At 36.7% G+C, this 27,604-nt stretch overlaps 1 protein-coding gene and 1 pseudogene across 1 annotated transcript; one reads left to right on the top strand and one right to left on the bottom strand.

Annotated features, from left to right (window-relative positions):
- The first annotated feature begins 7,618 nt into the window (after positions 1-7,618).
- LOC126409888 (photosystem I P700 chlorophyll a apoprotein A1-like) lies at positions 7,619-9,055 on the top strand (annotated as a pseudogene).
- A 2,832-nt stretch (positions 9,056-11,887) lies between these two features.
- Positions 11,888-18,273, bottom strand: LOC116251381 (uncharacterized). Its single transcript, XM_031625607.2, has 2 exons — positions 17,486-18,273; positions 11,888-12,168 (listed from the first exon to the last, which is right to left on the bottom strand). The coding sequence occupies exons 1-2, from the start codon at positions 17,996-17,998 to the stop codon at positions 12,139-12,141; spliced, it is 543 nt and encodes a 180-aa protein (XP_031481467.1). The 5' UTR covers positions 17,999-18,273; the 3' UTR covers positions 11,888-12,138.
- Positions 18,274-27,604: the final 9,331 nt, after the last annotated feature.

Raw genomic sequence — 27,604 nt, 5'->3', positions numbered from 1 at the left:
GTCAAATAACCATGGCGAGAGTAGCAAAGTTTTATATAGGTTAGACTAAACATTTATTAATCATTAGTAGAATTAGAATAACTCTCAAAGTTTTAGCCATATCAACCTTTGATCGCAACACATTGTTGTCAAGCATTTGAAAAGATGTTGGAACAAGTTATGGAAGGGGATTGTTTAAGATGTTCAGATGCTAGTATGTTAATTCCAGATTGTGGATTAGTAGTTTGAGATTGCTGGAATATTAATACTATGAGGTATAGTATGATCAGGTTCTGAGAAGAAATTTTGTATAATGGGATTCAAATATCTATAGATCCATCATGGACAAAGTTAGTAAGATATCTATGGAACTTGACAAAATACAGATGATGAGTGATATATTTGGAGAATGAGAAATAGGTTACGAGTGGGTGCTGGGGCAGGAGGTGTAAAGGATTTTTAGAAGAGGAAGATGCGTATTGGAAGCAAAAAATAGATGATCAATGGTTAGTAGGTGGTGATCATAATACCAAATTTTAAGAGTTTTATGTGAATAATCAGTCCTAAAAGAGAAGAATAAGAGCAACAAAGATGAATGGTGTTAGCATGGAAGAGCATTAACATATTCATGATATTTGTGTGGAATTCATCATTGAATTTTATAAGGATGAAGGGGTAAGGGTTAATTTATTCCAGCACATAGTTGAATGCCAATGGTGGCTGATTTGGAGAATCATAAATTATATGAGGATGTTTGGGAAAATGAAATCAGAAATGTTGTTTTCGGTATGACCAATTGAAAGGCCGTAGGGCTTGATGGTTCTAGTGAAGAATTCTTCAACAAATACTACGCGATCATATGGAAAGATGTATCATTGGAAGTCAACAATTTTTTAGGATAGGGAAAATGGTCCATAGTGTTGGTTGGAGAAGATTATGATTTTTGTCAAGATGGTTATATATGCTTTGGTTTTAAATAAAAGATAAAAGGTCTATTGGTTATATATGCTTTGGTTTTAAATAAAAGATAAAAGATCTATTGGTTATCGAAAGGGCATCAAACAGGGGACCCAATGTTCTTTCATTATGGTCATAAAAATGCTCTCCAGATGTCTTAAATGGAAATATCAAAAGGATAACATTGCAGTCTCATATCTTAGAGGAGGTAACGGTCTTTACCTCAAGCTCTTCCCTGCAAATGATATGTTGGTATTTAGCAAAAGCAAAACATAGTTCATCAAGCAGTATAAAAGTTTTATGAGTTTGAGTATGAGGCAGGTAAACTTATTAACCCCCATTAATGGGTAATCGTGCCATTTAATGTGTTTACATAGAGGTGAAATGAAATCAAAGACATCTTTGGATGGGTATGAGCTGGATTTGCCTACTCATTACTTATGTTTACCCTCATTCTATGGTCGGTTTATGATGAAGTTTCGTGAAGAATTACCAATCAAAGTAAACAAAAAAACAAGCTGCTTGGAAGGGAAAGATGCTTTCATTTATGAGAAACATGTTTTTCATAAACCACATGTCCAATCAATTAGTAGGTTTTTGGATGACATTGTTTAGAAAACCTGTGAGAATCATTTATGATTTTGAGAGAACCTGCTATAGGTTTTATGTCACCAAATTCGACGACATGTTACGTGGGCTAGTGGACAAGGGAAAAGTGGGCCTTTAGACTTGAAGTATTGGATAGGGTAAGATAATCAATTTGACATTCAAATGTCATCTATCTAAATTTCAATGGGTGTATCAATGTACAAAAATACACCTAACAAGATAGATTGTGCACATATATGTCAAGATTTGATTGGTCATGGGGTTGAAAGGGAATTTTGTGGGCATGGGATGTGGTGTGTGTCATTCAATAGAGATTAGGGATGGTAAATCTATTTATTTCTAGAATGAAAATTGAGTTAAATATACAATTGATATGTTGGTGAATGATGGTAACTTAAAGAAGTGTAGAAGACACCTAGACTGGATAGTATGCAAAATGATAGATAGTTATTAATGTATAAGAATTGGAAGGTGGCAATCGGTTTGATAAGAAATTTAGTTCTTTATGAGGGAGAAAATATTTTGTTATGAGATGGTTATGTGGTGAATGACATGTCAAGGATGAACATTTATGATGAAATATGATGTAAAAAGATGAAGAATTGTGAAAATGTTCATTTGAGATAGGCCATACCTCAAGAGCAATGCAAACTTTGTTTCTCGCCACTGAAGGCAGGTTGTCAATATTATATAGAACAGGATGACTTGGAATCCCTATTGTAAAAAGATGTGAGGGATACAAGACAGGTATAATCAAATTCATACTTATTTTTAAAAAGTGATGTTGGCGGAAAATGGTGAAATTTTATTCAAAAGAAAATTAATGTGAAAATTTAAGCAAAACAGTCGATAGTTGAACTAATAGTTGTCAACAATAACAAGCAAGAGCATACATATCATAAAATATCTAGATCTTACAAATCAAAGTGGGTCCATTTAGGTAAAGAAAGGAGTTGGGGTTGAGAGCAAAATTTCAAGAAATTCAAATGAATCCAATTAATTAATGAAGTTGAGACAAAAAAGTGAAAATAATTTTCAAAACAGCCAAATAAAGGGAAATGACAATATTATGTAAATGATGAATTGAAATTGTTTGCATGTAATGGTAAGGATGGCACATTACTTAAGGAAGACTCACAACTCACTTGAAGCAAGTGAGCGTGAGAGAATGGTAGAAGCCTAGGCGAACCTTTTCAAATGTGTGCATCGAACCTTTTCAAATGTGTGCATCTCTTATTTTTCTTTCTCTCATTTTTACTCTAACATGGTATCGAACCTTTTCAAATGTGTGCATCGAACCTTTTCAAATGTGTGCATCTCTTATTTTTCTTTCTCTCATTTTTACTCTAACATGGTATCGACATTTTTAGATAGGGAGAGTTTTGTGATTGTGCACTATAAGGAGCCTATGTTTGCCTCCTATATTGATTCTTTAGATCTGTTGCTTGACTTCAAGACTATTATTCTTAATGGCGACAACACCAAGCTCTTCTTTGCCATCTTTTGAGTTAAGGTTTGCTAACAACACTCAGATAATGAATGTTTTAGTTCCCTTCCTCCCTGCTCCTACAAATTTATGGTATTTTATTATTAGTAACTTAATATCAAACAATTATATGCTTTAAAAGTCAGTTTATCCCATTATTAATTTATATGATATTTGTGGGTTTGTTGATCTCTCAAAACCATGCCCCAAAAGAATTTATTGATCATAATGTAACCAAGATACCTAATATTCAGCATATTTCTTGGGTTCGTATGGACCAACATATGCTAAGTTGCATAATTTCTTATTTATTTGAGTCTGTCCATTCTTAGATTGTTGGAACAAAAGCTTCATGTGAAGTATTGAATTGTAATCGGGCTTAGGCTCCCAATTTGGTAGATCCCAATACACCTCTTGGAAGCTTCGTTTGTAATCCAAAAAAAGCAAGGAACCAAGACTAATTTATCACTTAGCCAACCTCATTTTCAGTAAGATTCTTTATAATCTTAGATGTGAGACAAAAGTTTTACTACTAAACATTACAATCTATTCCCCTTAAGGCACAAGAATCCATGTGTATGGGGCCTTAAGTTTGAGTGTCGAACCAACTCTGATACTATTATAACAACTTGACCTATTGCCCCCCCAAGTTTGTGCTTCTAGTTTGGTAGATACCAACCCATCGGTTAGCATCATCGGTTCTAGGCCCAAAAATGTTAGGAACTAAGACATTCTTCACTTAGCCACCTTGATTTTAAGTCCACCAAAATTCTTCACAATCTTAGATACAAAGTAAGCTTTTATAACTGCACATTAAAGAATTATTAAAAATATCTATGCAGGCCACTCATGTTTTAAAATCCTTCAATTAAAAAATTAACTTTCTATCTTAAACAAAAGGGAATCAAAGCATTGATGAGCTGTTTAGCAACCAAAAATGATAATGTATCAATGATCTATGGCCTCCAAACTTATGTGTGACGATCCAACTTTACACTTTCTTAGATCTTTGCATTATGATTATGTTGCATTCAAGGCATCAATTTCTACTAGATCAGATCTCATTTCATTGATTGAATTACATGCTCTATTGCTTATTTTGAGTCATCATTAGGTGATGTTGAGTCAATGAAAGTTGACTCACACTCAGTGTCAACTATGCCAACCGAAAATCAATTAGGAACCATTTTTATCAATATAGAAATACTTCTTAAACTAAATGAAAGGCTGCAACCAATATTATAGCAGAGAAGGAAAAGTTATTTGACAATGTTATGGTAAACCAACTCATAGTGTCAAATCATGCTCCAAAATCAAGCATCCATAGAAGAATAACAAGCTTCAAGAGTTTGGCTCATCAAATTCATCATTGTCATTGTGACATGCATACCAGATATGTTCTTTAGTAATAGTTGATGTTTGCTGCTACCTGAAATCCTGTGGTCTCAACATATAATTTATGTTGGCCTTAGTACCCTGACTATACATAGTGCATAGGAATAAAATGAGACCGTGCACTATTGAGATGACACATGTTTAGTGATTAGCAATATTGGAACTTCATTTATTAAATCAAATTATTCTAAATTTCATTGTAAAGATGTTCTTCATGTTTCAGAGATTACCAAGAAACTTTTATCTGTGAACAAATTTTCAATAGATAATGTTGTCATTATGGAGTTTTACTCTAACATGTGCATTGTGTAGGTGAAAAATATATTGCTCTCAAACTATATTTGGATAGCTAAAAGATTTCTTTAGGATATCATGTCCACATGTACACAAGCAAAATGGAAAATCCTAAGGGAGCACAGACATATAGTGAAAATGAGTCTAAGCCTTATTAGGCGAGTCTCTTTCCTAAAAGAATACTGGTCATTTGCCTTTGAAATTGTTGCAATCTTGATCAATTGCCTGCCATCCTCCACTACAAGTGGAAAAAGCCCATTCAAGTTTTTATTTCAAAAATCTCCAGACTAACAAATGCTCAAAATTTTTTAGTGCATTTGCTTCCCATGTCCAAAGGAATATAGAAAAGGTAGGCTATATTTCAAATATACATTCATACATTTTTGGTGCATAATGTAGGGTACAAATAATGTTTTTGCCTTCGAAACTATTGCACCCTTTATATTTCAAATATACATTCATACATTTCGGGTCTAAGGAGGTATGCTCCAAAAACATGATGTCTTTTGTCACATAAATATGACTAGTTGAAGGGCCTAGACATTTGTTTCCTTTTTTAGAAGGAGAGTACCCAAAGAAGACTTTCTTAATGGACTGTGGTTCAAGTTTCATAATAGTAGAGTTATGATTGTGAATAAAGCAGACACAACCAAACACATGAGGTGGAAGCGAAAAAGGTTAATGACCAGCAACTAACACAGAGTGCGGCGTAGAGCCATTTAACACCCGACTAGGCATACAACTGATCAGATAAGCATTGGTCAGCATAGCATCCCCCCAATACTTCTTTGAGACTTGGCGTCGAAAGAAGAGTGCTTGGGTAACATTCAACAATTGATGATTCTTTTGTTCAGCATCCCCATTTGGAGGTGTGGTATAACTACAGTATGTTTCATGATCAATCTATTTTTTCTGAAGGAAACCATCGACAAAGTGACATACATATTCACGTGCATTGTCAAAATGAAAGATTTGAACAGAAGCACAGAACTGTGTTTCTACAAGTGTTATAAAAGCCTTGATGACACCAAGAACTTCACTATGATCCTTCAACAAGTAAACAAAGGTGGTTAGAGAATAATCGTCTATAAATGTAATAAAATACTGAAAGCCATGACAAGAACATAATCTAGGAGGTTCCCACACATTGAAATGTATCAAAGCAAATGCTATATTAGAACGACTTTCAGAGATAGGGTATAATGCCAGATACGGCCAAATGGCAAACTTCACATGATAACAAGTTCATATTAATACTAGAAAAAAAAACAAGGAAACAAACGCCTAAGCAAAACAAATGGAAGATACCTGAGCCTCCCATGCCACTGCATATTGAGCTGAATATGATCTTCTCGACTCCTCCTCTTCATCCTACTGATCACTGTCAAAAGAGCCATAGCGACATGCATGGGTAGACGATAAAGTTTGTCACCAAGTTCTACAAGACATGTCGGTCAACAAAAAAAAAAGAGTTTACAGTTTAATTCTTTCATAATCTTTCTAACAGACAAACAATTCAAAGGAAGGTGAAGAACATGCAGTCCATTATAGACCAAAAATTTATTCAACAGTGAGAGACTCCCTTTTCTAGCCACCATAATAGAGGAACCATCAGTATGGGATACTCACTCCATGCGAGAAGAGTGCTTATCACATGAAAGATCATGGGATTCCCAGTCATGTGATGCATAGCACCACTGTCAATAATCCATTCTCTCACACAAGAATTACTTTCTTCACAAGTGAAAACAAGAGCTTGGTTGACCTTCCCAACATAGAATGACTTGTCATTCTATGTTTTCATGCCACTCAGGTATGTGCGAAGCTTGTGGATCTGATCAGTTGAAATGTTTGGCTTCTCTCCAACCGTCTCAAAAATTGATGATTAGTACGTTTCTTCCCACTAGAGTTTTGTTTGTAGTTATTTTTTTTTTCTCTGGGTGAAGATTCTAATGAAACTCAATAGTATGACTAGTCTTCTTGTATTGAGCTCATTTTCAGGAAGAACGAAGAGAACCCATAGGGCCATGGTTAACTAGTGCAGACCGCTCACTACCTGATGAACTAGACATTTCCTTTATTATCATTATAAGACGTCATAGCTTTTCGACTTTAATACGAGAGTAGGCATCTTCAATGCTGAACATATCTCTCGAATTGAAGATTTGGCTTCTTATGCCCTCAAAATCATCATTTAGGCCGCCTAGGAACACAAACATCCTATTCTTCCATTCATTGGTCCAGTATAAAGTCTGGTCTTGAGGACAGCTCCAAACATCATCAGTATAATAGTCTAATTGTTCCCACTTAGACTTCAAGGCAGCATAAAAATCAGCAACGGACCAGTCCCCTTGCCATAGAGCATATATATCTTTTATCAACTGATACACATGAACATCCTTTTTTCTTTTGACTATACATTTGCTTTAAGATCATCCACATGTCACGAGTAGTTTTCTTACGAAGAATAAGAGGTTTAAAATCCGAAGACACAAAATTGACCATCCAAGTCTTAACTTGATTATCCTCAAGGAACCATGTGTCTCATGTTGGATTAGTTTCATGTGGTTCAACCTTTCTTCCATTGATATATAGGCAATCCGTCCATGACATGTGATTCCCATAATAATGGCAGCAGACCAACGCTTGTAATTATCCTTGATAAGTCTAATAATAGTGACTTGAACTGGAATATTTTTAATTTTAGAGACCCCAACATCTATATGATCAGTACTAACACCTGATGAATCTGATTCTGCCATCACAATATAGTAACTTAGCAATCAAGAATCCAAGAGCGCATGCCTGTGACAGGCAGCGGTAGCACAAGAGGTACCTGATGCAATGACTGAATAGACAACAGCTGCACAGAAGGTTCAGGTAAGAAGGTAATTGCAGATGACGAAAGTTACGCAGAAGGGTAGAGCAAGAGGCCACACAACTGCGCAGAAGGCCCAGGTGGGAGGTTGGCAGGCAATAGCAGCTGCACAAGGCTCGAGCGAGAGACTATGCAGGTGACTATAGAGGGGTCAGGCGATGGCTCGGAGGATGCAGTAGTTTCAAGCGAAGGCTCGGGCTACAGTGTCTACTACTCAGGTGATGGCAGCAACTGCTGCTTAGACAAAGGCGGTTGCTCAGGTGAAGGCGACAAGCAGCTCGGGTGACGGTCGCTCAGGCGAAGGTGGCAGGCAGCTCGAGTGAGATCAAAGGCTTAGGTGTTCGGTGGAAGAGTCCTAGCGGCAGCGATTGCAGCTGAGGGCAACGGGAATGAGCAGACAGGGAATGAGCAGACAGTGGATGGCTTCGACACCGGATGGTGCACAGTGGACGCTATGCAGCATAAGTGGATGACGAACAGCAGACGCCATGCAGCTCAGGTGGATGATGGACAACGGACGCCGTGCAGCTCAAGCGACTGCAGACGGCTTCGACGACAGATGGTGGACAGCGGACAACTTTCATTGTTCATGCATCACATGTGGATTGGTGGATTTCTGATAGTTGGTGCTGCTACAGATGCAACAATTTATATGGTAAGAGTCTATAATTCAACTACTCGATACAGTGATCCATTAGATCATGTCCTTAGGCACCGAGATGCAATCATATCACATCTTAACTGGGGGTGTATATTTCTAGGCTTTCACAGTTTTGGCTTGTATATTCATAATGATACCATGAGTTCTTTGGGGCATCCCTAAGATATGTTTTCAAATACTGCTATACAATTACAACCAATCTTTGCTCAATGGATACAAAACATTCATGCTTTAGCACCTAGCGCAACAGCTCCTGGTGCAACAGTGATACAAGCTGGACTTGGGGGTGGTGATTTAGTAGTAGTAGGTAGCAAAGTAGCTTTGTATCTATTCCACAAGGAACCACAGATTTTTTGGTACATCACATTCATGCATTTATGATCCATGTAACTATATTGATATTACTTAAAGGTGTACTTTTTGCCCACAGTTCTCATTTGATACCTGATAATGCAAATCTTGGTTTTCATTTCCCTTGTGATGGACCTGGAAGAGGGGGAACATGCCAAGTCTTTGCCTGGGATCATGCCTTGCTAGGTTTATTCTGGATGTATGATGTGATTTCAGTGGTTATTTTCCGTTTCAGCTGGAAGATGCAGTCAGATGTTTGGGGTAGTATAAGTAACTCATATCGGTGGCGAGGGGGAGAAGAAGGGGTGGGACTTTGCACAGAGTTATTATAATGGGGTGGCTAAGAGATTTTTTATGGGCACAGTCCTCTCAAGTAATCCTGTCTTATGGCTCATCATTATCCACCTATGGTCTTTCGCCTAAGGAAACCTCTCAACTCACATGAGGCAATTGAGTGTAAGAAAATTTTAGAGGTTGTAGGTGATAACTTTAGTCAATCAAACCTCTTTAATTGTGTGTGCCACTTTCGTCGTCTTTCTCTAGTTTTTACTCTAGCAACAGTTGTATGGGGAAGAGGGGGCCTTCTTGAATAAATGGATGAGAAAAACCTGGAGACTAATATTACCACTTATTTTCTAGAATATCTTGAAACTCCAAAATACTATTGTCCATGAGGAGAAGAAGATAGAAGAGATATATGTGGTTCAATTTGGATTCATGTTAACAATATCTTAGTCTTAGCTCCTTGGGTATGGGAAACGAGGAGGTGATCAAACTATAGCTACTGTTGGGTGTAAAGCTACACCGGCCGTGGCCATCTTTCGGAGACATAGAGATTATTATATGGATAATTTGTCTGAAATGAAGAGAAGGCCTAGTCTATGTGTTGGAGCACAGACAATTGGGTGTCAAGCTACCTGCAGTACGATTCAGAAAGAGAAGGAGAGATGGAAGGCTAATGATCTGCTCGAGGCCATGGGGGAATTGTTTCGTATCCATTTGAGAAGATAATTCTGATAGGTGCACCTTCAAAATAGAGAAGGTTTTTGTCTGGAGTTCAGAAGTTGTATGGAAGGGAGACATTGGAGTTTCAGCGATAGCAGATCACTGGAATAGGTTTCAGGTGCAGCATGCAATCCTACTTCAAAAGTGATAAGATTGCTCTATTCTAATGTTCAATGTACTGCTGGGTGGAATTGGAGGGGGTTCCCTCTCACTAGGGTGAATTACCCTAGACATGAGGATAGTTTTGATATCCCATGCTTTTAATTTGGTTCTTTGTCATTCTTTCATTTTTTGATCAATGAATGGGTTAGGGAGCCCTATCTAAACCAGGGTTGCACCGAAACTTTTAGCATGTCTTTTTTTTTAATACATACCAATAAAAGGCAGGCATGTTTCCTCAAGTTCTCAACAGTTTTCGTTCTTGTTTGTTTTCTCTAAAAATGAAATAGAAAAACTTGTTATATGATGTTACATGGAGCAGAACTCTAAGGATGATGTAAACTGAAACTCTACAAAACCCCACCATATTATAGTGTAGAGGAGCCAACCATGCCGTCCAAAAATCAAATTTGCTATTTCCCAAAATGTTTGACGTATTATGTTTTAATACTAGTTTTTTTTATTTGTCGCTTATAGTGAGAATTATTTCTTAAAGTTCCATGAATCTGCACCACCGTCACCTGTAATGCCATGTGGTGACTGAATTTAACTATATATTTTTTATTTTTATTGATCTGAAAACAACCATCTAACAGATTTGAAGTCTCTCTCTCTCTCTCTCTCTCTCTCTCTCTCTCTCTCTCTCTCTCTCACACACACACACACACACACACACATATATATATATATATATATGTGTATATATATATATGTGTATATATATCACTAGTGAGTTCTTCATTCTTTGATGGAGAAACAAAAAAAGAGGGGAGTGTCCCAGCAGTCTTGCACCAGAAATGAATAGTGAGAAATTGAATGCTTGGGCTAAGCCAAAATTTAAAAGGTGAAAAATATCTGTCGCTTACGAGTAAGCGCACTGTAAAGTGGGTGTTTGGCCTTGCTAAATGAATGGCCCAACTATTTGGATGAGCAGAAGCCTAAATCTAGACACCACTGGTCCAATAATGTACAACTATTTACAGACAAAACATAAAATGCCACCTGTCTTGACGTATTTGGACCCACCTAGGAAATAGATGTGCCTCCGAATTTCCTATACTAACACATTATAGACACTGAGCCTGCTTCGAACAGAGTGTTAGGTGCACACAATCCATCTATGCCAAAAGGGAAGGGGGAACATTTTTGTCATTATTATAAAAGAAATGTCCTTTTCAGTCTTTTTATTTTTTAAAAAATTTTTTTTCCTCACAAAAAATTTTCTTTTTTCATTAACCGGAAATACTCTTGTCATTAGCTATACTGATACACTAAAAATTGTTACACCAGTATGGTGCATCACCAGCTTCAGCTTGGACGAGTCAAGTATCTACCCTGAAGTAGATTTGGCTCCTGCTACTGCGGTCGAATATATACGTCGGCAAAAAGCTGTATGAAATAGATGTACACCATTGATTTTTATAAAACAAGCTATCAGATTACCTTCACATAACGATAGCTCTTGGCCCTTTTCTTTGTTTCCTTTATGGAGTTGCGGGTTTTATTTATAAATGGCAACTAAAGATCATTCCTCTCGACTAGCTGTAGGTGGAGATGTCAATCAATCAAATTTGATTTGGATGCGACTGCGGTATATATCCTGTTTGCATGTTCACATTTTCAAATTCAAATACAAAGGAAGAAAAGTCCAATACCATATTAGAAACCAATTTTTAAATTTACATTCCGAATCCTTTCCAAAGCTGATTTTTAGAAGCTGATTTTTAGATTCACATCAGTATCTAAGTCCGACTTTTAAATACACAAACAAACATGAACAGCATTATGATATGTTAACAAATGACATTCAAATGATTTTAATATTTGATAAAGGATATTTAGAACTGAATTCAAATCCGAATTTGAATGAGCAGTTTGATTCAATCCTCGTTTCCTTGTCCGAGAGGTAATTTGGTCAAATCTCATTATGAAACGTTAACAACTGACTTTCAAAATATTTGAATATTTGATAAAGGATATTTAGAACAGAATTCGAATCCGAATATGAATCCAGCTGTTTGATTTAATCTTTGTTCCTTAATCCGAGAAGTAATTTGGTCAGATCTCTTATACGAATTCAATCCTTTGACATCCTTAGCCGTAGGTTAGGCTTTCAAACTTTGTCTTCAAGAATTTAACATTTCACGTGCATCTCACAGAAGAAAGCCATAACAGATCTAACTGAACCAGCGTAACCAGAAAGTACTTACAAAAACACGGGAGTTTCAAGTACATTGCAAACACCAAACCAAACATGATCAAGTTTATTAGAGACTCTGCTGACTATCATCGCTGCAATCAGCCGGGCTTTACATTGCCTCGTTCCCTCCTCTCCATTGCTTCCACCTCAACCAGATGCTTCAATCAACCTGATGCGAAGTTCCATTTGCAGGTCTAATATCAAGCAAAGGGACCATGAGTCGCTCTGAACTTACTCGAGTAAGTTTAAATTTTATAAATAGCACTAGATGAGACACACAATATATATATATCTATATATATATATATATATATATATATATATATATATACACCTTTGTGGCCGGATGGTTATGTTTTTTAATTTGTGTGGCTAAAACCCATTGCAAAAGGTGTATTCTATTACGGAAAACCATGGCCTAGCTGTCGTAACTATTCTTTTTATGATTTTTGTGACTGTTTTTAGCGACATGAAATAAAAAATAACAATCCTGCCATAAAGGTAGCTGGCTGATCTCTCTCTCTATATATATATATATATATGTGTAGGAAGAGTTGAAATCCTCTGGTCATCTTGAGCTCCGTTCAATCACAGCTACTATATGGAGTGGGCAAAATTAAACAAACTGGCTGGCACATTGGATCGAGCATTATACTGTTAGAAGCCAAAGGATTTATCATTCCAAACCCAAACAGAGAAATCCTCAAATCCTATGTGTATGTCTTTGTATATATGCATCATGGTATGTCTAATCACATCTGCCCAATACATTGCATCGGGTGGCCGTGATCAGTCAGAGCTCAAGATGGCCAGAGAAGTTCATCTCCTATATATATATATACATGCATGAAGAATATGCTGAAGTAGTCTTTTATATATATATATATATGAAGAATAGACTGAAGTAGTCTTATATTGAAATTAGGATTTTTCATGCCAACTTTTTCCGTTACTTTTATGCTGCTTCTTGTTTTCTGTCCTTCATTTTTTTCCTTAATTATCCTGCCACTTAAGATTCGTAGATTAAGGAAAAAGATGTTGGCAAAAACTATAGTCTGAAACGAAGCTAGTGTAACTCATTTCTTATATATATTTCGTGTAGGTCTTGGTAGTAGAATATGAGAACTATTATGTGCCTCTAATCAAATTGTCATGATAATTTACCGCTTGTCAATTAAAAGCTACATACGTGAAAGAAATGCTAGTTGTCAACTATTACCTTTCAAACGAGTCATTCAGCCATGCAAGCTGTATGCGAGAAATCCCATTAGATTATTCTCAAGCTGCCAAAATATGACTTTGCCTAACCACCTAATTATTCTCAAATTCAATCAAATGGCTGTGGATATGGATTTTTAATATCTAGAATTTGACCAGTTTCTTTGATCATTATGTTAACTAGCTGGGCATGATAAAATAGGATCCATCAATATCGTGGCAACAAATTGGTGGCCCCTAAATTCTTGAGCATTGAGGTGCTGAATAAAACAGCAAAAAAATAAATGATATTAGATCCAAGTTGATAGAGTCAACATAAAAACTAAGGCATTCAAATTTGGGATTTAGCTCTCCTTATTCAATAAAAGTAACATCACAGCTTATGGTGGCATTGTTAGCATGGTAGTCATCGTAATGCACCGTAACCATATTATATATATATATATTTATTTGAAGATTTCTCCATCTGGGTTTGTAGAGTAATCGTTCTACTACACACTACCCGAAATGCGTCACGCGTTGTGTTTCATCACATCCGACCGACGCATTGCAACAAACAGCTGTGATTGGATGGAGTTCAAGATGACTGGAGGATTATATATATATATTAGAGTTGAAAGTTTGCTTTTACCCTGGGGTTCAATTTGCAGTGAGTGCTGGGAAGAAAAGAATTGAAAAGTAGGGAGTTGCAAGTTTGCTTATATATATATATATATATATTGGAGTTGAAAGTTTGCTTTTACCCTGGGGTTCAATTTGCAGTGAGTGCTGGGAAGAAAAGAATTGAAAAGTAGGGAGTTGCAAGTTTGCTTATATACATACACATATATATATATATATATATATATATATATATATATATATGAACTCCTTTTTTCCCAGCCCTCTTATCCAGCTTAAAATTGAACCCAAGGGCAAAGGAAAACTATAATGTATCTCTCTCTCTCTCTCTCTCATATATATATGTATATATATACATATAAACAGTTACAAAAGGATATCTAGTCTCTTTTTCTTCCATCTAATCCACCAATCCTAAGATTTGTAAAGATTACTGTGGTTTAAAGGAAATGATAAAAAAGAACATATGGGAAAGAGAAAAAAGGGCATGAAAAGCTACTCAGGAAATGAAATTGGACGGACCCATTAGCCTACCAACATGTACAAAAGGTACTGAAATATTGCATCTCAAAAATCCTGAAAGTTTGTTTTCCAAAGCGTCTAAGTATACGTGCAAATGTTATAAAACTATGTGCTTTTACCGAAAATAAAAACCAACGGTCAATCCTTCCTTATCGAACGGAACCAAAACATCAACAGGATCATATTTGACGCTTACACATATCAGCTAGCCATATATCACATGGTTTGTCTACTCATATAAGTGAATTTTTGACGGGACATATTTTCTTTTACGAATTTTGTATTTAGGAATGTCTACAGATCAAATTCTAATCAAATACACCTTTACTAGATCTGCAGATCATCATTGAATATTCAAATTCAAATATAAATCTAAATGAAAGAAAATTCTATATCAAATTTTTTTAGTTCACAATCAAAATCGGATCCAAATTCAGCTTTTATTTTCACATTTTAATCTAGGTTAATCTAACTTTTAAATACACAACCAAATCCAAGTTGCATTGTGATATATTGAATACCAAACTTGCAAACATGTGGATTTTGGTTATAGGATATTTAAATAATATAGAATTTGATCCTAATGTGAATGTAAATCCAAATACGATCATATATTTAAAACTGAATCCAAATCCAAATCCAACTCCTGCCAAATGTCACTTTTTAAATCCAAGTGAAACACATTTGATTAATTGAAGGTTAGTTTCTTTTTCTTATCCATACTTTTTGAAGCAGTTTGGTCTTTATACAAATAAAGTTTATTGACATCTCTACATTCTTTGTGCTTCATAAAATGCTTGTTAGGATATCTAATTCGGCAAATGGCTGCATGGTTTGCAAGCTAATACTCTAGAAGTTGAAAGTAGCTTAGTAAGCATGACAAGTGTCTTTTTTTAAGTATTGAATTACAAACAACAGGTTAGATAATTCCATGTGAGCAGGACGTTAACAAACCGCAGCACAGAAAAGACGCGTGAAGCCCATCCATCCACCCCCTTCCTGCATTCCCTTACCCATAGGGTCTTGGGTCGAGTCTGAACTTAGGTGAGGTATGATAACATCAATTAGAGTGTTGTGATCCACCATTTACAGTCTACCAGAATAGCAGTCAAGAGAATCGAACCAACGTGCCTTTTATGGGACCGCTTGCCTCTTGGGGCAACAAGTTAGATAATTCAAATTAAGTCACCAAGAATGTGTTTTGTTCATGATGAACGAGATACCGAATACCTGATAAAAAGTTGAAATTTTTAAGCAATCTAATTTCCTATATATACACACCTAATCTTCAACATACAAAAGTGCATGTGGGATCTGACACCACTGGCCAAAGAAATTAAAGGTATTGAATGTGTGCCTCCGCCAGAAAAAATTCCTAGCTTTGCTAGTGTCTGATACGTGTAGTTCCTAGATGGACTTGCTGTTATATATTTGGAGAAATCATGCTCTCGCACCAACTTGACTTACCCATATATAAGATTGATTTTCAAACATAAAACAGAAGCCCCTTTGTGCCATATTTAAGTACAGGATAAATACAAACGCCCTACACAAAATACTAATATGGACGGGGGATGTGATAATGGTAATCAATGGCCCTTTTGACTGCTTGGTTCGAGGGTATGCTGATAAGTAAGCTGAAACTTTAAGAGAGTACCCATTTACTACCCCTTCTTAAATTGGCCCAGGGTGAACTCTGGTCAGGCGCCAGCTTTATGGGTGCTTCCCTAAATTTGCAAGGCACGTCCCAGCATTTAACAGCCATTAAATGATCAAGTCAGAATGATCAATATACAATAAATCAATACCATGCACCTGCACAACCATAGAACTAATGCTCCTGCTCGATCTCATTCACTCATAGTACTTTTTTGTTGCCCTTGCATGTCAATGCAGATAAAACACTTCTGTCTTTCATTTTCTCTCTTTTATGGTTTTTTCAGCTAGATTTTCAGACAAAACACTTTCCAACAACGAGACAGTACCCTCGTTGTGAACCTCTTGATCTTAATCTTGGACTTCAAAATCTCAACCACTGTCTTTAATCTGATGCCTCGACAGAATTGAATAAGTCAAAATTTAATAAAATAAGGAAAGAAGTACTAAGGTGGTATTCTACACCAGTTTTAGCAACGTACATGGATTAATTAATATTCAGGAATACGAGGCATCATTATGACATTTTCAAAAGTATAAGTGTACTGGATTAATTAAAGTACAAAACGAAAAGGAAGCATTACAAACTTGAAATTTCTCTTTTAAAAAATCGAAGACGGAAATTCTGTGACATAGAGCTAATACTCCTTGCTGATGTCAGGTCCCTTTGAGATAAGGGAAATATATGCCAATTGGATCCGGATATGCATGTCAAACATTAATTGGTTTCGCCTAGATCATACCCCTCTTGATTTGTGACAGTAAATATGGCTGGGAGCTTTGTTGGTTGGATCAGATTCAGTAGACGGATTCAATAAATCTGTCCATGGGACAGTTCATTATTTCAATTTGTTCTCCGTTTAATTCAGAGAAAATTAAGGAATGCACTTTTAATGTGTAAGCAGACCTGTAATGGTTATGGACCACCATTGATCTGTACAAACTATAAACTCTGAGTTTGATGGGTCAAATCATAAGAGAATATCTGTAATTATATCACGGATTTGGCATGGATCACTGGCAATTAATTATTGGTAATGTTTCTACCATATTGACTGCATTTTAAGACCCCACTTAGAAGCGGATAAGTTGTCCCAGTCAAGGATATCATATCCGCAATTTTCTCAACCTCAAAGCACAAATCTTGTAAAACAGTTTGTTTAGAAATACCCAAAGAAGGTGACATGGTTAGTTTCTCTTCAACGGACAAGTGGATTAGATCTGCCATTAAGCTCGATAATTTTTCAAGCCTTTTCACTCACCAATCTCGCTGCCAAAAAACGTAATTAAAAGGAAACAAAGCCATGTCAATTCAGCAACTCCCCCTTCCCAAGTTCCATGGAAATAGCAAGAGAAAGAAGAAGAAGACAATTATCTCTCGCTCTCTCTCATTGTTAATTTATGTAATATATGGGCACGCATCTATGTGCTAAACATTGAACTAGGTGTGGATGAAATATAATGCAATCAAACACAAGGACAGAGTAGAATTACCTTGATGGATCTGCGTCCCAATGAAATTGCAGAGGAATCTGATTGAACTCCGACTTTTGAATCTCCTCCGCTATCAGCTTGCTGCACTGCCCTTCTCATCAGTCCACACGCAGAGCCATTATCACTCTCTGCCCCATGGAGAGTAGTTGTTTGCCCTTCACCATCATTGCTGCAGGAGTCGTAGCACTCATTATCATGTTTGTCGTCTTCATTGGCAGGATGATCCTGGCCGCTTATCCCACCACCATACTCATCTTCTGACCTTGAATCCTGCCAATTTTTGTATCCGCCGCTAGAAGCATCACTAACCAAAGAGACGTCATCTTCATCGTCGACATCATAGTTACCATCACTTCCAATACCACCTCCGCCATCATCATTATCATCATCAAAATCGTCATTGTTACTGCTGTTATTGACACGATCCCGGCAGAAGCGTAGGGAGTCACACAAGATGCTAGTCCATCCAGACTCTTCATGACCACTTTCTTCATGTGGGGAAGAAGGGTCCATAAGGGTGGAAAAGAAAAGAGGGGGGGGGTGGAGGGAGGGGGGAGGAGATAGAGAGAGAGAGTGAGAGAGAAAGAGAGAGAGAGAGAGATGTGCTTAAATAGAAAAAAGGGGACCCCCAAGAATCCAATCTGCAGGTTTCTTTGGGCGGCTTCTCTTTGGATAGGGATAGTGAAGAGAATATGGCACTTTTATTTCCTTCTCTTTTTTCCTTGTATCAGTTTGCCAAGAGCAAGCATCTCAGTCAGGATTTGTGAAGGGGGAGATGAACGAGTGTGTCAGCAAGAACGAGTGCAGACGGGACTCTAAGAGGCCGCTTGTTCTCTTCATATGTCAAGGGCGCCCTGCTGTCTCCTGCTGGAATATAGAAATTTGCAGGAGATTTATCTGATGTATGTAAAATTTACAGAGATTAATCAACAGCATTTGGGAAACCACTTAAGCATAACTTATTTTCTCTGATGATGATCTATAAACCTTCGCATTTAGTTTATTCAATTGAACGTCCAGAAAATGATGACTGGAGCTTGGCAGGAGAGCTGCTACATGCACACGCACGCATACACTGTGCTGTATATGTATTTACATGATAGCTGACAACTTCAGTTCAAAGTTTTAACTTCTCTATCTCTCTCTCTCTCTCTTCTTGAAAATTGGATGAAAAGATAAGCAGAAATTCACTTGTGTAGATGACAATTATACACATATATGTACTATTTTTTTAGTTGTAGAAATTAAGGTGTAGAAATGAAACTGTGACATCTTAAGAGAGCAACCGGAACTGTGACAGGGCATTAAAAAACTTGCTTCATTGTGCAGTAAGAGCCTAGGCCAGAAGGCGTCATTATTCTGAACACCAACCTGCTCCCCTTCAACCCTCCCACCACACCCCACCCTACCCGCGACCACCCCCATCCCCGCGGCTAAAACAACAGTACATCAGTTGCTACGCCATCGAGGGGAGCTTAATGCATGAGGGAGCATGATAAATGAGTCGCACATAGATAGGTGTCGCGTAGCTTATCATTGTGGATTCTTCAATAATTTTAAATTTTCTCATGTTGGTATTGGAGAATGTGCCAAACTTGTATACTGTTAAGGGGTCCAGCTTTGCATGTGCACCTCCGTCTCAATATATAGCTACCAATCAACGATTGTGACAGTAGAACAGGTGGGCCATGAATATGTGTACTACCTTCATATAGTTCATGCATCTTAGGGGTTTTACTGTCGCTAGGATGCAGTTGCGGGTTGCCTATCTAAAAAGTGTTTGATATCTGTATTAATTGAAGGGCTTGAAAGGAACTAACTTGGTGAACAGAAATTTCTAACTTGCAGCAATGTGAAATTAATTACCAAATTGAACAATTTTTACAAAGAAAATTATTTGGATAAATTAAGAAGGCAGGATTGGCAAACCAAGTATGTTATTGTGTGGATTTTTATTATAACTGGGATAAAAAAAAAAAATTGAATCGCTTTTAATTTGGTATTGGAGAAGCCAAATTTCACTTGTCTTCGACACCTCTCAGGAACTTAAACTGCTACTGAGATAGTCTCGCAATCAGTTCAATGTCATTCAGGCAACTTTACAGTATAGTAAGGCATTTCTTAAGATTATTTTTGCAGAACTTCCATTATTGGAGGGAAATGTCGTCTTCAGTGGCGAGAGAAGGCCCTTATGCCATTGAAGAATATATTTCTGTAGCCAATGGGATAGGATGCCACCTGATGTAAGCTGCTTCATCTAAGAATTAGGACATCAGAGAAATTTTATTGGCCAAACAGGTTCAGGATGCCCAAACGGCAATTCAGGGATCAGATTAAATAGACACAAGTGACCCATGTACATAGCAAAAAAAAAAAAGAAAGGCCTTGCCATGTATCTAGAATATTTTTCACGAAAAGAAAAAATCTTTAGTGTCATCATATGCCCATAGTAAATTTATATAAATGCGAAGAAAAGTGCGACATCTACAACCCAATGACCTCTCAGCTGCTCCATCTCGATGAGTATTGATCAGTTGTTGTAGATCAGTTGCCTGATCTTTATTTCACACTGCATCTACTTTCTGTCAATATAATGTTCACATGTTTTCTTCATAAGCATGAATAAATTATATATTGGCTCCCCATGCATCTGTAATATTGCAAAATCTACATCGCTATGGAGTCTATTTATAGTTCTAATAGTAACATGCAGTAGTACCGTTGCATTCAATATTGTTTAGACTTCAATTAGTGTAATTCAACTTTGAGATCATGTTCACTTATGGATGACCCCGCATGAATGCGACAAGTTTGACGATCGCAACGGCGAAGACATTGATAGTGGAAGTGTCTGACGATTATGGGACACTCAGCACCAAGCTTCTACCGTAATAGCTATTCTTTAATTCTCAAGTTTCTATCGTGCTCCCACATGAACATGCGCTGTCGACAATGGAGTGGGACCTTGAAGTTTTAGTATGTGGCCAAGCCTTTTCAGGAGTAAAAAGACTTTGAAAGTTGCAATTTGTGGATCTGGAAGAAATCCGAGCTTCTTTGTATTTAATACTAATGCCTTTATTTTCTGCCTTTTCCTTCGTGACCGCTAGCCTCTTTCTGTGAACTGATCATGATGAGATGTCTCAAACGTGATATGCCTCCATAGAATGGCATCTTTCATGTGGGTACCTGATCGATGATCAGAAAAGCGTGAACAGAGGGTCGATTAGTTTCGCATTTTCAAGCTGGCGAAAGGTGAAGTAGAATGGATGGTCTAGTGCCTAGCTACTTAGTAGCTTTTTCTCACGGCTCGAGGCCAACCTTTCATACAGTTTCGGAGCAAATCAACTAAAAGAATTTTGTTGAAAACCAGTACCGCTCTCTGTGCATTTTATTATTGATAGATGAAGAAAGTAATGAAGATGAGAAAGGTAATGCATACTGGTCTAATATGGGCCGGCAATGGACGGCCTACATCAACGAGAATGGGACTCACTGATTTGTATTATTCTCTCAATCAGTTTTCCTACAGCATAATCAATTAAAATCTCGCCTCTTAAAATATATACACTTAAGAGCCTTGCAGCACGGTACAAATAACAAAAATTAAAAAGGGCAAGAAGAGCAAATTGGAAACTTTCCAGCAGGAACCTCTCCTTCCATGGAAAGTGACCAATATATGGCTAGAGAGATGACCGTTGTGGATTGAAGAGTTTCCATCTTAGTGTGTCACGTGACTTACTTTCCATTTTTAACTGTCGCCCTCAAGTGGGGCATATATATCTAAGCTATATCTAAGCGCGGCCACTTGTTAAGAACGAAGTCAAGTTGCTACCTTGTAACCGTTTCGTAAAACCATCCGTGCTGTGGTATTTAGGGCATGGTGCTCAACTCGATAGTTTGTAACCCGTTTAGTAAAATCTATCGGCTACATCTTGCTCTGAGCTATTTGGCTAAGGTGCCTTGATCCCTCTAACATAATTTTTTGTGAACATAGTGCCAGTCAATTTCGATGTGCTCGGTTCCTTCATGAAAAATGGACTTCGCTGCGATGTGAACAACAACTTTATTGTCACAGTGTAATCTCACAGTCAGTTGGACCTTAGAAGCCATTTCAATTAAAGGGCACGTCACCCAGAAGAGTTTGCTGGCTCCAACTGTCTTAACTTTATACTCATGTTCTGAATTAGATCTGGCTACGACGTTTGCTTTTTGCTTTTTCATGCCACTGAGGTATCTGAGATCAAAACAAAACATCCAGTTGTAGATTTTCGATCTTGAAGTCACTTATCCAGTCAGCATCTGTGTATCCAATAACTTAGGTGTGATAATTTCTCTTGAACCCTAGAACTCGAGCTGGTGATTTCTTGATATATCTCAAAATCCTGTCAATAAGTTTCATATGTGAGTATCTAAGGTCCTGCGTGTGGCGACTAACAAACCAATAGTATGAGTAACGCCAGGGCAAGTTACAGTCAAATAAAAAAGCTGACTAACCATTCTCGGGAATCTTTGTTTGTCCAGCTGAAGGTCATTATTGTTACTATCTTGAGATGGCTTAGAGTCTATGGGAGCGGCTGCAAGTTGAGTTCCAGTTTTCCCTCTTTCTTTGAGAATGTCAAGAGCATACTTATGCAGGGACATGAAGATCCCTTTGTAAGAGTGTGCTATTTCAATTCTAAGGAAGTACTTCAACCTTCCTAAATCCTTAATATCAAACATATTGTAAAGAAAATTTTGAAGGCTTGAAATTTTCACTTCACTATTCCCTATGATAAAAATATCATCAAGGTAGACAAGCATAGCGGTATGTTGACTTCCATTTCTTTTGACAAATAAAGAATTATCAAAATGAGCACCTCTTATAAGACTAATTGCAAGGGATCCACTTAATTTTGCCTAGTAGGCTCCAAGAAATCTTTTTAAACCATAAATTGTCTTTTTCAGTTTATAAACCAATCTTTTACCTTCATCATATGCCTATGGTAATTTCATATATATCTCCTCAACATGCTCTCTCTGCAAGAAGTTATTCTTCACATCCAATTGGTATATGTCCTTTTATTGCAGGCTACAAAAAAAAAATTCTGAAGGTGTTCGTCGAGTGCAAATGTTTCACTATAATCTATTCCATGAGCCCAAAAGTAACCTTTGGCCGCCAGTCTAACTTGAGACCTCTCTATGGACCTGTTGCTGTTATACTTGATTATAGTTCCATTTACATCCATCAGTTTCATGATCCTTTAGGAGAGGAACCATAGTCCAGGTATAATTTTTCTTAAGAGCATCAAGCTCTTCTCTCATTTCTGACCTCTATTCTGGTAACTGCTCTGCTTCGTGGTATGACTCATGCTTATGATTGGCAGAAACACGAGTAACCAATGCTTTATGATGAAGAGAGATTCTATCATAATTGACCTGATTTTCAATGGAATGAGCTATGGTTGAATATGTGACACAGTGTTGCAGGTACTTAAGAGTCTAAGGTGACATTCCAGACCTTCTATGTTGCTTTTGATTTCATTGTGTGACCTGTTCTCAGCTCGTAGGATGTCATCTTCATTTGAACTAGGATCAACAACACCATTATCTCCACTTTGTTTAGGATTAGAATTTTGATTTTCATTTGTTCCTTGAATTTTACTATCTTTTTGGACTGACATCTGTGGTTGATTGTCATACCCACTTAACATTGGTAAAACAAGCTCCCCCATCCGATGATTGTTGGGGGTCATCCAATGACATTTAACGTATGTTTCATCTTCAATGAATCTTACATCATGAGAAAAAATAAATTTGTCAGTCTCAACATTATGATCTATAACCTTTCTACCCATTACTATAGCCTATAAACATAAATTTATGATCCGATGATTAAATTTATCTCGATAGTCACCCAACCATAAGCAACACAACCAAAGATACAAATGTGATATGCTTTAGCTAAATGGCCAGTTAATTTTTCCGAAGGAGCAAGACTACCAAGAAGCTTACTTGCACTAGAAACAGCTTCATTCAAAACAATTTTAGAGACATTCATTTGGAATATTGAAGCCTTGGTTTCATCTAACAAATGTGAATTTTACCATTCTGTCACACCATTTTGTTGGGGTGTGTCAACATAGGTAAATTGATGGTCACTTCCATCCACACACACAAATTCTTTAAAAGCATTATTATTAGACACTGCCATTGTCTGAATGCAAACATTTGACCTTTTTTATTAAATCTATTTTCAACCATTTTGCAAAATATTTCAAACTTTTCTAAAACCTCACTTCCAAATTTCAAAAAATAAAGCTAAATTGTTTTATAGTAATTATCAATAAACAATACATAATACTAAAGATTGGATTTGGATTCCACAGGTGAATCAAGTCAAAAGGAGCCAATGAAATATTATTAGAGATTGAAAAAGAAAGTCTAGAAAATCAAGCATATTGGCATTTATCAAACCCATCACAATTAAAATCTAAACAGGAAGCAGAAATTTCAGAGTTCTAGATTATAGATGGCCAAACCTATGGCACCATCTATCACCTCCTTCCATATAGCCCTTACCAATCACCCCTTGAGTCATCATACCATAAAATATAACATTAGTAGGAGAAAGTACTGTGCTCTAATACCATGGATAAAGTAAATAAGAGGTAGTAATGCACATAGGTTTAATGTACCCATGGGGGCTTACATCCATGAGAAAGGTACACACTGATTTTATTATTCTTCACTCCATCAATTTTGTTACAACATAATCAATCAAAGTCTTGTGTCTCAAAATATAAACTCTTAAGAGGGTTACAAATGGTACAAATGATAAAAATGATAAGAAGAGAAGATTGTAAACTTTTCTGTGGTAACCTCTTGTTCCAAGGAAAGTGACTATACATCTAGGGGATGACCATTGTCGAGAAAGGATTAGCATCTCAACATATAATGTGGCCTGCTTTCCATTTTTAACAATAGACATAACAGATTAGACAAGCTGGAGTTGAATAGTTTTTTAACCGAAGGCACCTTGGGTCTGACACCTAGCAGCTAGATAAATGGAGCTCTCTATATTTCCAAATGTTGCATTTCCTTAAAAGAACTGAATTTCTATTTTCGGTTCAGATTGGATCCTGATTGAAACAATTATAGCACTGAAAATGAAAACCTAGAAAACATTCTCTAGGTCTATTTGTAGAAAGACACCCAACACTTTAGCCATTAACTATGTACATTTGGATGCCTTTTTATATGATCTGATTGACATATTTGAAATTCTGGCATTTGATGGCAACTAGTGGGAAGTGATGCTAACCAATTCTACCAATATAAAGTGAATAGGCTGATCTGGATCAATCCAAGAGAGTTCAGATTTTTAAAATATTATATTTGTAAGGATAAATGTATTAAAGTAAATAGGAAAAAAATTAATCAATATGGGTAGCATTGGTTAATTAGGAAACTCCTTTCTTTCTCCCTCCTTCCTCTTTACGAATTTCTCACCTCAATTCTATTTGATAAATCATCTGAATTGTGAATCAAGAAAACAAATCTTGACAAGGAAAGAAGATAGTGACTAGCTGAGTGACAATAATGATCAAGATGTATAAGATAAAATCGGAAATAAATCCTGATGAAAATGTTAGTCCAACAAATCTATTCTAAGTCAAGATCCACAATTTTTGGAGATGATATATCCAACTTAATAAAATTTGAAGGAACTCTTCATCATACTGTTGGTTGAGAGAGTGAGGAGAAGAATGTAAGCCTAACAAGCTAAACCTCTATAATCTTGTCTTCTTTGTGTATTTTGTGTGATCCTCAATTTTGCTCTACCACGTTTTCATGGTATCAAAGCATTGATTGTTTGAGGGCCTTCATATTGTGCTCTTGTGGTGGTTTCTTGTTGTTGTCGATCTTGGCTGTTCTCTCTTGTTTGATATTGGCTCATTGGGGTCACCATGGCATCCTCATCATCCATGCTCACACCACCATCATTGTTTTCTACTCCTGGACTTAGTGGAATGTCATGGCCCCCTTGGTCTCCTTTAGACTTGACCATACAAACTATATGTTGTGATGAGACAAATTGAACTTGTCATGTTTCATACTTAAGTATGTCGATGTGTCTTCCCTATGCATTCTATTAAAATTACAGAGGTCGACGGAAATCGGGTCTCTAATCCTGAATTTCTAACATGGAAGAGAGCCAATCAACTGCTTCTCAGCTGCATAAAACCCTTAGTGATGGAACCTATACTTAGTAGAATCATGTGCAAGTCATCAACAAAGGACATCTAGTTAGCTTTGGATAAATCTTTTGCCTCCTCCTCACACTTGTCTCTTCTTCATCTCAAATGAGACCTTCAAAACTTCAAGGCAGGCTCACGGTCCATAGTGGTTTTCCTAACATAGGTAAAGTTCCTTACCAACTCATAAGTGTTGTTAATGAGGATGTTAAATATGAAAAATTAGTTTATTTAATTTGAATGGCTTGCCTTTGACATATGAAAATGTTCTCACCACTATGACTGCTCTTAATCAAAAGAAAAGTGTTGATTTGTTTGTTAAACTTGCTGAAAGTAATGTCTTTCAAAATAATATCACATCTTTTGTGTTTCAATGTGGTCATGGTCGGTTGAATAATAACTGAAGTTGAAGCAACGGTTGATCTTATAATAGTAGTAATTGGAATTAACTATGTTTGAAGCAAATCACCCTTATGGTAACAAAATTGGATGTATGTGCCTGAAACTCAGACCGGTGATAACAATAAGAACAATCAACTACCTTCACAATCCATAAAGGGGATTACTATGATATACCCAAGGCTTTTGTGGTGTGGACTTGATCGACTATCAAAGATGCAACATGGTATCCATGGTTGGAAATGATTTTATGGGAATGACGCCAAATGAATATAATAGATCAGATTAGGTGACTTTGGAAATGATGCTAATCTACCTATTCATGGCACAAGTAATGTGCTTCTTAAAGGTCACAACCTCTCATTTTTGCTAAAGAATGTCTTATATGTGCCTCTTACTAAGAAGTGATTATTGCCTATTACTAAGTTTATGGCAGAGAACAATTGTTATTTTGAATTTCATCCCTCTAAGGTTTTAGTTTATAGTATGTAGAATGGAAGAACACTTCTTCAAGGCCAAACTAATGATGGGCTATGCCAGTGGATCAATGGCACATCTAGGAGCCCAAATGGAAGTTGACTAGCTAGCCAATAATTTTGGTCACTCAAGGAAGAAATAAAAGAGATGCCATTCTCTGGCATAGGCATCCTGGTCATTGCAATATTTTGATTTTAGCAATTTTGAAATACAGTAAATTATTCCTATTGATTCTAGTGATTTCCTGTTTTGCTATAGTTGTGTTGTTGGTCAGTTGTCCTTTAATAAAGTTGAAGTGCATTTTTTTACCACTTGAAATCATACATGATGATCAATGTGGTCCTACATCATATGAATGGAGGGACAGATGTTTTGTAATTATTGTTAGTGGATGACTTTCATGTTTTTCATATGGACATTTCATTTTAAATTAAAACCTGATACTAATCATTTTTTCAATTGTTTAAAAGGATTATCAAGAAATAGGCTGGAAATCCATCCATGTGACAATGGTGGTGAATTTGTTGTTGCATCATTTTCTAAGTTTCTTGGCAACCATGGAAATAAATGATTATTTTCTTTTTGTCGCACACCTCAACAAAATGAGGAAGTGGAAGAAACCATCATCATGAGGTTGAAACATGCATGTCCATGTTAATTTAATTTGGTCTACAACTGCATTTCTTGGTTGATTCATTGTGTATTGTTGTTCATTTTATCAATAGAATGCGACATAAAACCCTGCTTAGAGATCTTCTCACTATACTCTCCTAAAATACATTCCTTATTATGAACTATTTTCACATTTTTTGCTGTGCATGCGATCCTTTGCTCTCTACGGGCACAATAAGAAGGACCTAAATATTAGCCATGTGTGTTCCTTGGTTATAGGATCCGATATAAAGGCCATCTATGTTATGATTTTGTCATATGAAAAGTGCATACGTCAAGGCATGTTGTATTTAATGAAGACAGTTTCTTATTTCATGGAAATATTGTCCCCCTATGT

Source organism: Nymphaea colorata, chromosome 3 (assembly GCF_008831285.2).
Source record: "Nymphaea colorata isolate Beijing-Zhang1983 chromosome 3, ASM883128v2, whole genome shotgun sequence".
Classification (NCBI taxonomy): Eukaryota; Viridiplantae; Streptophyta; class Magnoliopsida; order Nymphaeales; family Nymphaeaceae; genus Nymphaea; species Nymphaea colorata.
Note: the sequence above shows the minus strand (reverse complement) of the source record. Positions and strands in the feature narration are given on the sequence as shown.

Coding starts and splice junctions, on each gene's coding strand:
- LOC116251381 (XM_031625607.2), bottom strand. CDS start 17,998: ATGGACCCTTCTTCCCCACATGAAGAAAGTGGTCATGAAGAGTCTGGA. Junction 12,169..17,485: donor TGGGACGCAGATCCATCAAG/GTAATTCTACTC, acceptor GCTTGATATTAG/ACCTGCAAATGGAACTTCGC.